The sequence below is a fragment of the Dermochelys coriacea genome, chromosome 4, assembly GCF_009764565.3.
Source record: "Dermochelys coriacea isolate rDerCor1 chromosome 4, rDerCor1.pri.v4, whole genome shotgun sequence".
Classification (NCBI taxonomy): domain Eukaryota; kingdom Metazoa; phylum Chordata; order Testudines; family Dermochelyidae; genus Dermochelys; species Dermochelys coriacea.
Window position 1 is genome coordinate 37,619,523 of NC_050071.1, and position 13,527 is coordinate 37,633,049.

Consider the following 13,527-nt stretch of genomic DNA (forward strand, 5'->3'; position numbering starts at 1 on the left):
TGCTGATCCCTCCAATCTTCCACTCCCTGTATGCTTTCTGCTTCTTCTTAATCACCTCTCTAAGATGCTTGCTCATCCAGCTTGGTCTACAACTCCTTCCTATGAATTTTTTCTCCTTTCTTGGGATATAGGCTTCTGATAGCTTCTGCAGCTTTGATTTAAGGTAATCCCAGGCCTCCTCTACCTTTAGATCCATAAATTCTTCAGTCTAATCCACTTCCCTAACTAATTTCCTTAATTTTTGAAAGTCAGCCATTTTGAAATCAAAAACTCTAGTTGCAGATTTATTTTTGTTAATCCTTCCGTTCAGTTTGAACTGAATTAGCTCATGATCACTTGAGCCAAGATTATCCCCTACAACCATTTCTTCTATGATGTCCTCACTACTCACCAAAACCAAATCTAAAATGGCATCCCCTCTAGTCGGTTCAGCAACTACTTGATGAAGGAATCCATCAGCTATCGCATCTAGGAAAATCTGAGCCCTATTATTATTACTAGCACTGGTCCTCCAGGCTATATCTGGGAAGTTAAAGTCTCCCATGATCACGCAGTTTCCATTAGTATTTACTTTATTAAAACATTAAAAAGGGCTCTATCCATATCCAAATTAGATCCCGGAGGTCTATAGCACACCCCAAGCACTATCGTAGGAGAGGCTTTACTTGTTATCTTCCCCAAAGTAATTTTTGCCCAGACGGACTCTGTCTTATCCATTGCATCGCTTCTTATTTCTTTACATTCTACCTCATCATTGATATACAATGCTGACTCCACCATCTTTGCCTTTGTTTCTGTCTTTCCTAAACAGCACATACCCTTCAATACCTGTAGTCCAGTCATGACTACTATTCCACCATGTTTCTGTTATCCCTATAATATCTGGTTTCACTTCCTGCACCAGTAGCTCTAGTTCCTCCATTTTGTTACCTAGGCTCCTCGCCTAGGTAAATGAGGGTTTATTAGCAAAGTTTGGGATGGCTTCATTAGTCAAGAGAAGTGAAGTCAGAAGATAGTTATGCAAGTCATCCCAAATGAGTGACAGTAACACTTTCTACCATATCAAAGTGTATTTTTTATAAACTACATACAAAAAAGTATCAGAAAAATGAAATGTTACTACCTGAGGACGTGTTTACACTACCACACGGAGTCGAGCTAAGATACGCAATTTCAGCTATGTGAATAGCATAGCTACAGTCGACATACTTAGATCTACTTACCGCGGTGACTTCACTGCAGTAAGTCGACAGCTGACGCTCTCCCGTCAACTCCGCCTGCGCCTCTCGCCCTGGTGAAGTATCGGAGTCGACAGGAGAGCACATAGCGGTTGATTTATCGCGTCTGTACTAGACTAGTCATGATAAATCGACCCCTGCTCGATCAATCGCTGCCCACCAATCCGGTGAGTAGTGTAGACAAGCCCTGAACAAAATGAAAACTGAAATGTTCTATAATTATAATGTCACTTCCCCCCCAACATTATCTTGCAGCCCCAGTGTGATGGATTAATGACCGTACCCACATTCTGTGTCCCCCTCCCACAATGCTCACGCTTCCATTTTTTTCTCTTCATTTCCTCTCTTCTTTCCCCTTCTACATGTGTTCATGCTTAACTCCCCACAAAGAGCAGGTTACATGCTGCATGGAGTGGGGGTTTCTGTGGGTGGCATCAGAGGTTTAGGTTGTCTGTTCTTTAGCAGCTTGATCTGAATATCCTATGCATGTGAACCTGTTCCTATAGTTAGCCCTATTAGGGGGATGCAGTGGGAGCAGAGATAAAAGATGTGCAGCTTTCAATAAGCCAAAGGAGTGAGTGTGTGTGTTTGTGTGTGGGGGAAAGCAAGGGAGGAGAGGAAGAAAAGGAGGAATGAGAACCAGGATCATGCAGTTTTCTCCATCACCATTATTTTCCTTTGCCCCTGTTAGTCTATTCAGTGTCCCCTTATTCCCAAAGGCCTAGCACTGGGGTTGGAAAACAGATACTGTTTGGAAATATATATATACATTTGTCTCTGATTTGTATCACTTGGGATCCACATTACTCCTTACAATACAGTTTTTGCTTATTTCCTTTTAAGTGCTCACCACCTCTGAGCAAAAGGAGTTGATTTATCGGAACTGAATTAACTATATAGGTTATTCTGTCCCATTCACCTCCAATAATGATAGCAAAGGTACATAGCAAAGGATAACAAACAAGGTACATACGGGATTCAGAAGGATGGTGAGGAAGAGTTCACCTCCTCGGATGCTTTTGTCCAATTCTTGAGGGCCCCCAGGATACTCCTTATAGAAAATTGTGTGGGTGAAAAGGCCACAGGTCTGTCGAGGAAGTACCTGAGAACAAAGTAAAAAAAAAAAAGCTATAGTGTCATGACCCTATTTCTGCAAGCTCCACCCCAAAAATTTCTTCCGAGTCTGCATTCTGAAATTCTCACATATGGATTCTTTTGTTCCAGCAGCTGTCTTATTGTAAATAAGCATGATTATGCAGATGTTGAGATCTCTAGCTGCCAGTTGAAAGGTTGCAGTACATGTGTGTTCCACAGCCTTTGTCCAGGCCATTGCATATGTTTCACATAGTGAGAATTCAGGGTTTGTTTTTAGGGATTTGTAAAAGGAAGAAAAGAGCTTCTATTCTTTTAGCAAGGATAGTTTGTTAAAAGATAAATAGCGCTTCTCAGCCGTCTTCACTATCTTAGGCTATTAATCTTCTTGCTGGTAAGATATAGCGCACAATTGGTATTCTAGGTTACAGACCCAAAAAGAACTAGTTCATTCTTTCCTTTGCCCTGAAAATCAAATTAGACCCCACTAGTGAAATATGTACTGGGGCTGATAGGACTGTTGAATGAATATATCCTGAGGTCAGCTCTACATACAATCATAAATCAGGAGATTGTATGTTAGGATTCTGAAAATCAGCAGATGGGAAAAAAAACCCACCAAAAACCTAAAATTTCCACTACTTAGAGCTATTTCATTAACTCTTTAATCACAAATACATCAGACCTCTGCAGAAAAGTACGAAGAACTGTGATACTGTTCAGTACTTGCACAGACATTACTCAGTTTTGAATTAGGTTTTTTGCTAGTTTACCATTTGGGCTCTCTTTTGTATTCTGTCCAAATGAACAAAAAACAAAATAATCTACGGTTTCTATTCAACAAAGCACTTAAGCATATATTTAATATATTTATTAATATATACTTTTGACAAATAATAGATACAATTCTGCTCTTAAATGCATGTCCATGGCTTTTGTTAAAGTCAACAGGAACTTTACCTATGTATACCATGCCAGAACTTGACCTGTCAAGATTTCCATTCTGTGTCCTGTGCAAATTCCAACTTGTGAAATCTATCTTCTATCTACCTAAATTCTCTTTACCGTTTCAATTGAACAGGATTCTTCTACATTTTTGCTCTAAATTGTGGTGTAGTGTTGCATCTGGCTGTTTGTCAGCTGCTTTGTTCCATTCTAGGAGTAGCTGCATATTAAAGTGATAGGCCAAGTGATTCCTACATGTTATCCTGGCTTTTAATGCATCTGCTACTGACAGGAAGATGTAGAAAGCTTTCTCTCTCCTCACCCCAATGCACAGCCTATGAAACTTTCACAGGCATAGTTTCAAACCCTGTGCTCTGGGAATTGCATAGGTATATCAAAACACAAAATCTGGCCCAACCAAAGTATCTTGTGGACTGGAGAATCATATTGCACCTTTGTTTCTCTTCCCTTTTGGCGGGTCCCAGACCATTTATGCATTGTAGTGAGTCAGACCCTTGGATATGGGGCTAGGGCATTTTAATGAATTGCAAAGGTATGTAATTATAGTCCAGGATTTGTTGTCTACTGGTACATTTTATTTCTGATAATCACATTGGAAAGTGACCAACCCTCCCACCCCCCCAAAAAAAACAACAAAAAACCAATCCCCTCTCCCCTCCCAAAAAACCCAACATCCACCCCAAAACACCCTCTTTGCTCTTCTTTCTTTTGGAAACTGGCTGCACACTGGTAAAACTGCTTTAGCATCCTTACAAATCCACTATCTTCAAGGATTTCAATGTCCATTGTAAAGCTTGGTGCATTTGTAAAATAGATTTTTTAGTCACTTAAAGAAGCATTTCAATGAAGTAATGGAAATGCCATGTACCATGATGCCATTGTGGATGAAGCCCCGTCTGTACCGTGCAGGTTTTAAATGTGGATACTCTTCTGTGCTTGTGACTTTGATACCCCACACCTTCTTCCAGGCCTCATAAAGCTGAACATGTACAGGGTAGACCCCAGAGTGATGCGGAGCCACTGCATAGCCCATGTCAGTCGGAATACCATGCTCCTGAAACAAAGCAAAAGAAACAACACATTTAGTATACAGGATAATATGTAATGCCATCCAGTTTATTCTTATTCTACAACCAGTAGCTTTGAAGAAACTGTTGCTTTTGGGCAATCATGTATGTGTGTGTGTTTTGTATATATATAACATTCACACTAAAAATAAGAGACACAAGGTGCAAAATAATTGGTTTACAGTATCGAGGGGAAAATAATCCTGTTGGATATTATTGAGCTACCATTGTTTAGAACATATTTGACTCCCTGTGTATTATGCGTTATATGTATTTATAAAATATGCCCTATCTGGTTGGATTTTTTTTAAAGTAATTTTCAAAGGGCTGTGAAATTATGCTGTGTTATTTAGTTAAATTTCAAATTGTCTTGGATCAATAAACAAAGAGAAACGTGTTGACACAACAATTACCATTTGTTTATATTTTATATTACAAAAAGCAGAGGAACATTTCCATGGCTTTAGGTAGAGTAAATGCTATGTGTTGTATATCAGCATGCACACTGCCCTGTTATCCTTTAGGCTGCTTTGCTTTTGTTGTTAAACTTCTATTAGAATTGAGGATGACAATATTTTCTTAAAAAGGATAAAATAGTTTCCAGGGGGTGGGTTTATTTGCCCTGATCTATCTGTTGAATTTTACCCCAGGTAGTGCATGGTACTCACTAAATCTTTGGGGGACCCAAAATGAGAATATATTTAAGAAAATGTACTTTTTTACACTGTGTGTGCACCAATATGGAAAAATCAGCTAGAGGGTTTCCATGACCACCATTTTATGTGCTATAAAATTTAACTTTTGTAAGTGCTCTCAAATCTGAACAGTTAATTGGATTGCTTTGAAATTGGTGCACATTAGTGATTCAAATTTGGGGTCATTTTGCTGATGGGTTCCCAAATTACAGGCCCCCTCAAAAAAACCCCCAAACCTGGTTTCCTTCTGCTGTCTTATACTGTTAAACTGAAAGATACTAATGACTGGCTGAATCACAGACCTCTTGACTGCTGTGAATTCTCCCTTCATTTAACATAGGTAAGGATGATCACAGTTGATCACAGAATCTCCCCTCCTACCCTCTGTCCACCCAAGACAAAAGGAGTTTTGGACTAAGTAACTGGAGGTTGCTACAATTTTGGACTAAGTAACTGGAGTGGCTTATAAGTGGAAATTTTTTTTGCGGTGGGGGGGGGAGGAAATGTAATCAAATCCTCTGGGAGAAAAAGTAGACATGTGAGACAAAGGTACGTATTAGGAGTGGGAGAACAGGGAAAGAGGGGTTTGGGGATTAATGGCAAGAGAAGTTGGGGAGTCAAGTGTGGGAGGTATAGCACACTCTGCCAGTACACCCAACCCACACTCCAACCTTTCTGCACCCCCAGCTCTGCCAGTGCACCCTCTACTGTAACACAGTTGTTTTTCACTCCGGGATCTGGATATGAGTCTGGTTATAGGAGGAGGGAAATAAAGGCAATAGAAATGTTTGTATACCAGGGAGTGAAGACTTCAGGGAGACATGTTCCCTAGTTGCTGTGGGGAGGTCTAGGTACCATTGTGGGGAGGGAGCAAGTTGCGGGGGGGGATGCTTTGAATGTGTAAGTGGCATGGCTTGGAGATGCTCCAAAGCAAGGCTGGTGGGGCACAGCTGGTGTGTGTTTGGGGGGAGGTTGGCTCAGAATGCTAATTGTGGGACATATGTACAACTGCCTAAATGACTACTGACCCCTAATGACAACAACAAAACTTTTTCCTGTTTTAAGATAAAACCAAAATACCTAAGAAATTCAATGGGAAAACCCAAATTTAACCTAGAGTTAAGATTGTTCGATAGTATGTTGTTCTCTTGCAGAACAGTGAGTTGAACAACATTCAAACTAAAAGGACAAAAAAGAAAACAAATAAAAAAGGTTGCCTATGCTACATTCCTTCTGTTTTCCTGGCTGTGATTATGTGATAAGGCGATCTGTGCTTGCACCCACTGATATATATGAGCAATGGGAAAAGCTGCATATGTATCTTCTGGTTCTAGTATAAATAATTTCAATACAGAATTGTGTACATTATATAATTAGTAGGGCAGGAGTTTTATAACAAAGGGCATTGTCAGTAACAAGCTGGGATATGAGAGCAGTCTAAGAATTTATTTTCCTCATGCACTGTGGTTAGCGTCAGGTGTACTGAATGGTGGAGGCAATTAGCGCCGCTTGGTAGAGGTGTGTTTGCGAGATCTCAGAGTCAGCCCACAACATCTTGGCACCTGAGGTGGGGAACTCAAATGACGCCCCATGCCCCCTCACTTGGGCCAAAACTTTGAAAGGTCTCAATTCTGTCTTCTTCCTGTTCTACTCCTCTCATAGTATAGCTCTGCTACTTATCCCAATAAAGGAGATCTAACAACATAAAATGCTTTGTTCAAAAATTTTAAGTAACACTTAACTTTCAGACGCCTGAACTGTACATGTAATTTTTCTTGTCTGCATAGTAAACACTGGCATTTTTATCTGTTTGAATAATCAAAGTGGTGCTTTCCGTGCCTTCTTGGTTGCAAAGATTTGAACTGCTCCCTGCTGAATATCCACAGTCTGGGCCAGCTCATGCTCTACTGAGATTGTTGCAAGGCTGACCAGCCTCTTCTGTGTAATTGTGGAGCATAGATGTGTTTTTATTAACTTCAGCTTGGAGAAGCTGCGTTCTCCACTGGCAACTGTTACAGGAAGTGTTAGAAGTATGCGCACAGCAACAAAAGCATTTGGAAAGAGGGTGATCATCTTATTTGTGCACATATATTCCAGAACAGCTTTTGGAGTTGATCCTGCTGAAATGTATCTTGAAAGGGCTTTCAGTTCTTCACCTAAATCACTCACATCAATATTGCGCTTGTCATCACGTGACAACACTGTCTCTAGTGCCCTGCATTGCTGGTGTAGGTCTTCTTCAGGTGTAGTGAGGAATTTTGGAATATCAGACAACATCCCAAATATACTGCTAGGTTTCAGAGTAGCAGACGTGTTAGTCTGTACTCGCAAAAAGAAAAGGAGTACTTGTGGCACCTTAAGAGACTAACAAATTTATTTGATCATAAGCTTTCATGAGCTACAGCTCACTTCATTGGACGCATTCTGTGGAAAATACAGTGGGTAGATTTATATACACAGAGAACATGAAACAATGGGTGTTACCATACACACTTACAGACAGCCCCCCAATCTGAAGCAAATACTCACCAGCAACCACACACCACACAACAAAAACACTAACCCATGAACCTATCCTTGCAACAAAGCCCAACTCTGTCCATATATCTATTCAAGGGATACCATCATACAGCGTATATGGTAACACCCATTGTTTCATGTTCTCTGTGTATATAAATCTACCTACTGTATTTTCCACTGAATGCATCTGATGAAGTGAGCTGTAGCTCACAAAAGTTTATGCTCAAATAAATTTGTTAGTCTCTAAGGTGCCACAAGTACTCCTTTTTTTTTTTTTTTGCAAATATACTGTTGTGTTCCTTGAGCTACATGAAACATTCTTCAACTGACTGTATTGCACAATCTAGCACTTGGTTCAAGAATTCAACTTTGAATTGTTGTTTGGGGTCTCTTATGGGATTATCCTGTGCCTCATAAGCAAAATGTCTTCTTAGGTGACTCTTGTTTATTCTTGAATAGATGGGAAAATAGCTGCAGTGTGAAGTTCCTCTGCCAAATTCTGTGCACTCTTCAGAAAGTTTTGAAATCCCTCATCTGACTGGTAAGACTGTAGATCTGACTTTGCTTTGTCCAGTTGTTCCCTTGCACAAGATATATCAAGGTCAACACCTTGGAGTCTCTTGTGTACAACATTTATTTCAAAAAGTATGTCATGTCACAACACTAAGTCACACAGAAATTTGAAGTTATGTATGTTTCTGGTGATTCCATTTCCCTCTGCCACTGTTCTCCCACGAACAGTTCCTACCATAGCATTCAGAGTGGTAGCCGTGTTAGTCTGCATCAGCGAAAAGAATGAAGAGTACTTGTGGCACCTTAGAGACTAACAAATTTATTTGAGCATAAGCTTTCATGGTCTAAAGCTCACTTCATCAGATGCATGCAGTGGAAACTACAGTAGGAAGGTATATATATACACAAAGAACATGAAAAAAATGGGTGTTGGCATACCAACTCTAATGAGACTAATCAATTAAGGTGGGCTATTATCAGCAGGAGAAAAAAACTTCTGCAGTGATAATCAGGATGGCCCATTTCAAACATTGAGAAAAAGGTGTGAGTAACTGTAGGGAAAAAATTAGTATGGGTAAATTGTTTTTATTTTGTGTAATGACCCATCCACTCCCAGTCTCTATTCAAGCCTAAGTTAATGGTGTCCAGTTTGCAAATTAATTCCAGTTCTGCAGTTTCTCGTTGGAGTCTGTTTTTGAAGCTTTTCTATTGCAAAATTGCCACCTTTAAGTCTCTTACTTAAGTGACCAGAAAGGTTGAAGTGTTCTCCGACTGGTTTTTAAATGTTATAATTCTTGACGTCTGATTTGTGTCCATTTATTCTTTTGTGTAGAGACTGTCCGGTTTGGCCAACGTATATGGCAGAGGGGCATTGCTGGCACATGATGGCATAGATCACATTGGTAGATGTGCAGGTAAATGAGCTTCTGATGCTGTGGCTGATGTGATTTGGCCCCATGATGGTGTCCCTTGAACAGATTTGCGGACAGAGTTGGCACTGGGCTTTGTTGCAAGGATAGGTTCCTGGGTTAGGGTTTTTGTTGTGAGGTGTGTGGTTGCTGGTGAGTATTTGCTTCAGATTGGGGGGCTGTCTGTAAGTGAGGACTGGCCTGTCTCCCAAGATCTGTGAAAGTGAGGGATCGTCCTTCAGGATAGGTTGTAGATCCCTGATGATGCGCTGGAGAGGTTTTAATTGGGGGCTGAAGATGACAGCTAGTGGTGTTCTGTTACTTTCTTTGTTGGGCCTGTCCTGCAGTAGGTGACTTCAGGGTATTCTTCTGGCTGTGTTAATATGTTTCTTCACTTCAGCAAGTGGGCATTGTAGTTTTAAGAATGCTTGATAGAGATCTTGTAGGTGTTTGTCTCTGTCTGAGGGATTGGAGCAAATGTGGTTGTATCTTAGAGCTTGTCTGTAGACAATGGATTGTGTGATGTAGTCTGGATGAAAGCTGGAGGCATGTAGGTAAGTATAGCGGTCAGTAGGTTTCTGTTATAGGGTGGTGTTTATGTGACCATCACTTATTAGCACTGTAGTGTCCAAGAAGTGGATCTCTTGTGTGGACTGGTCCAGGCTGAGGTTGATGGTGGGATGGAAATTGTTGAAATCATGGTGGAATTCCTCAAGGGCTTCTTTTCCATGGGTCTAGATGATGAAGGTGTCATCAATGTAGCGCAAGTAGAGTAGGGGAGTTAGAGGACAAGAGCTGAGGAAGCGTTGTTCTAAGTCAACCATAAAAATTTTGGCATACTGTGGGACCATGCAGGTACCCATAGCAGTGCTGCTGACTTGAAGGTTTATTTTGTCCCCAAATGTGATATAGTTGTGCATGAGGACAAAGTCAAAGGTCAGCCACCAGGTTTGCCGTGACATTATTGGGGATACTGTTCCTGATGGCTTGTAGTCCATCTTTGTGTGGAATATTGGTGTAGAGGGCTTCTACATCCATAGTGGCCAGGATGGTGTTTTCTGGAAGATCACCAATGGATTGTAGTTTCCTTAGGAAGTCAGTGGTGTCTCGAAGATAGCTAGGAGTGCTGGTAGCATAGGGCCTGAGGACAGAGTCTATCTAGCCAGACAATCCTGCTGTCAGGGTGCCAATGCCTGAGACGATGGAGCGTCCAGGATTTCCAGGTTTATGGATTTTGGGTAGCAGATAGAATACCCCTGGTCAGGGTTCTAGGGGGAGTTTTTCTGTGCAGATTTTCAGGGAGTTCCTTGATCAAATGGTGTAGTTTCTTTTGGTAACCCTCAGTGGGATCAGAGGGTAATGGTCTGTAGAATGTAGTGTTAGAGAGATGCCTAGCAGCCTCTTGTTCATATTCCAACCTATTTGTGATGACGACAGCACCTCCTTTGTCAGCCTTTTTGATTAGTATGTCAGAGTTCTTCCTGAGGCTGTGGATGGCATTGTGTTCTGCATGGCTGAGTTTATGGGGCAAATTATGCTGCTTTTCCACAATTTCAGCCCGTATATATCGGCGGAAGCACTCTATGTAGAAATCCAGTCTGTTGCTTCGACCTTCCAGAGGGGTTCACGCAAAATCCTTCTTTTTGAAATGTTGGTAGGAAGGTTTCTGTGGGTTAGTGTGTTGTTCAGAGGTGTGTTGGAAATACTCTATTCCTTGAGTTGGAGACATCAAAAGTAGGTTTCTAGGTCACCGCAGAACTATATCATGTTTGTGGGGGTGAAAGGGCAGAAGGAGAGGCCCCGAGATAGCCTGACAGAAGAGTCTGTCCTAAGAGTATAGCTGGATAGATTAACAATATTGTTGGGTGAGTTAACGGAACCACTGTTGTGGCCCCTTGTGGCATGTCGTAGTTTATATAGTTTAGTATCCTTTTTCCTTTGTAGAGAAGCAAAGTGTGTGTTGTAAATGGCTTGTCTAGTTTTTGTAAAGTCCAGCCATGAGGAAGGTTGTATGGAAGGTTGGGTTTTTTTTATGAGAATATCCAGTTTTGAGAGCTCATTCTTAACCCACAGAAACCTTCCTACCAAAAGAAGCTATATCATTTGCTCAAGGAACACCCTGAAAAAACACAGAAACAAAGTACTCCTCGTTCTTTTTGTCATAGCATTATCTTCCATAATGAAAACTATGGCATCATCTATCTTCCTAATTTGATGTTTGATAGGCTTTATCACCTCCACTCGACTTTCCCATCATGTAGCTGTCATAAATATAAAGGGAAGGGTAAACACCTTTATATCCCTCCTGGCCAGAGGAAAAACCCTTTCACCTGTAAAGGGTTAAGAAGCTAAGATAACCTCACTGGCACCTGACCAGAACGACCAATGAGGAGACAAGATACTTTCAAAGCTGGAGCGGGGAGGGGAGGAAACAAAGGGGTCTCTGTCTGTGTGATGCTTTTGCCGGGACCAGAACAGGAATGCAGGTCAGAACTCCTGTAAAGAGTTAGTAAGCGATTTAGTTAGATATGTGTTAGATTCTGTTTTGTTTAAATGGCTGATAAAATAAGTTGTGCTGGATGGAATGTATATTCCTGTTTTTGTATCTTTTTGTAACTTAAGGTTTTGCCAAGAGGGATTCTCTATGTTTTGAATCTGATTACCCTGTAAGGTATTTACCATCTTGATTTTACAGAGGTGATTCTTTTACTTTTTCTTCAATTAAAATTCTTCTTTTAAGAACCTGATTGCTTTTTCATTGTTCTTAAGAGCCAAGGTTTGGGTCCATGTTCACCTATGCAAATTAGTGAGGATTTTTATCAAGCCTTCCCCAGGAAAGAGGGTGTAGTGCTTGGGGGGGAATATTTTTGGGGGGAGATGTTTCCAAGTGGGCACTTCCCCTGTTATTTGTGTAACACTTTGGTGGTGGCAGCTTTTAACCTAAGCTGGTAAGAATAAGCTTAGGGGGTCTTTTGTGCATGTCCCCACATCTGTACCCTAGAGTTCAGAGTGGGGAAGGAACCTTGACAGTGGCAGTCAGTGTCAGAGAGGACGTTCCCAGATGCTGCTTCAAAATTTGCCATCGATGAGTTGATGCAGAGAAAAATAAATAAATGCTTTGAATTACATTTAAAAATTCAGCAGCCTCACTAGAAGCTGATGCTGCAACACTGACCACCAAGTTCAATGAATGAGAACTGCATGGGACAAAAAAAGCTCAAGGGTTTAACTCTCAGATCCGTGTCTGCACTCCTCTGTTCTTTCCTCTCATGATGGCATCATTATCGTAGCCCGGACCTCTCATGTCAGCTATCGCACTTCCTGTATCTTCCAGCTTTTTAAGAGGCACATTTGTCATACCAGCTCCTGTAGTATCATCAATATCAATAAATTCTAGAAAATGCTCTCTGACAGTCACCATTGCAGGAACATTTTCACTAGGTTCTGCTGTTGTTACAAAATGCACCATTAAACTCATTTGTTCCATATGGCTGATGTCAGGTGTGAAGTCCAGAATAGCAGAGTAATATCTTGTTGACTTCAGATCTGCCACAATCTTCTGTTTGACTTCTGTTGCCAGTAACGGTGTGATCTCATTTTGAATTGTTTTTCCAAGGTAGTGGTGTGTGTACATTTCTTGGGTGGTGACTCTTCTTAGATCCTCTGGAGTACAGCATCAAACTCGGCCATCTGCTCCACAATTTTAAGGAAGTTTCCATTGTTTGGCACATACAGCTGATCTGAAGTGCCACACAGTGCTAGGTTGGGTAGCAAGCTGTCATAAATATAAAGAGAAGGGTAAACACCTTTAAAATCCCTCCTGGCCAGAGGAAAAATCCTTTCACCTGTAAAGGGTTAAGAAACTAGGATAACCTCGCTGGCACCTGACCACAATGACCAATGAGGAGACAAGATACTTTCAAAGCTGGAGAGAGGGAGAAACAAAGGGTCTGTCTGTGTGATGCTTTTGCCGGGGACAGAACAGGAATGGAGTCTTAGAACTTAGTAAGTAATCTAGCTAGATATGCGTTAGATTATGATTTCTTTAAATGGCTGAGAAATTAGACTGTGCTGAATAGAATGAATATTCTTGTCTTTGTGTCTTTCTTGTAATTTAATGTTTTGCCTAGAGGGATTCTCTATGTTTTGAATCTAATTACCCTGTAAGGTATTTACCATCCTGATTTTACAGAGGTGATTCCTTTTACCTTTTCTTATAATAAAATTCTTCTTGTAGGAAATTGAATGTTTTTTTCATTGTTCTTAAGATCCAAGGGTTTGGATCTGTGGTCACCTATGCAAATTGGTGAGGATTTTTATCAAGCCTTCCCCAGGCAGGGGGGTGCAAAGTTTTGGTGAGGATTTTGGGGGGAAAGACGTTTCCAAACAACGCTTTCTCAAAAATAAACCCAGACGTTTGGTGGTGGCAGTGGAAGTCCAAGGGCAAAAGGTAAAATAGTTTGTGCCTTGGGGAAGTTTTAACCTAAGCTGGTAAAAGTAAGCTTAGGAGGTTTTCATGCAGGTCCCC

At 41.0% G+C, this 13,527-nt stretch overlaps 1 protein-coding gene across 6 annotated transcripts in view; it reads right to left on the reverse strand.

Annotated features, from left to right (window-relative positions):
* Nucleotides 1–13,527, reverse strand: part of LOC119854603 (bifunctional heparan sulfate N-deacetylase/N-sulfotransferase 4) — a 253,325-nt gene that overhangs the window by 82,436 nt on the left and 157,362 nt on the right. For all 6 annotated transcript variants that reach the window (XM_043513137.1, XM_043513136.1, XM_043513138.1 and 3 more), the window contains exons 6-7: nt 4,165–4,350; nt 2,212–2,340 (exon numbers count right to left, since the gene is read on the reverse strand). In XM_043513137.1, coding sequence (XP_043369072.1) covers nt 2,212–2,340; nt 4,165–4,350 — 315 coding nt within the window. The remainder of the gene's footprint in view (nt 1–2,211; nt 2,341–4,164; nt 4,351–13,527) is intronic.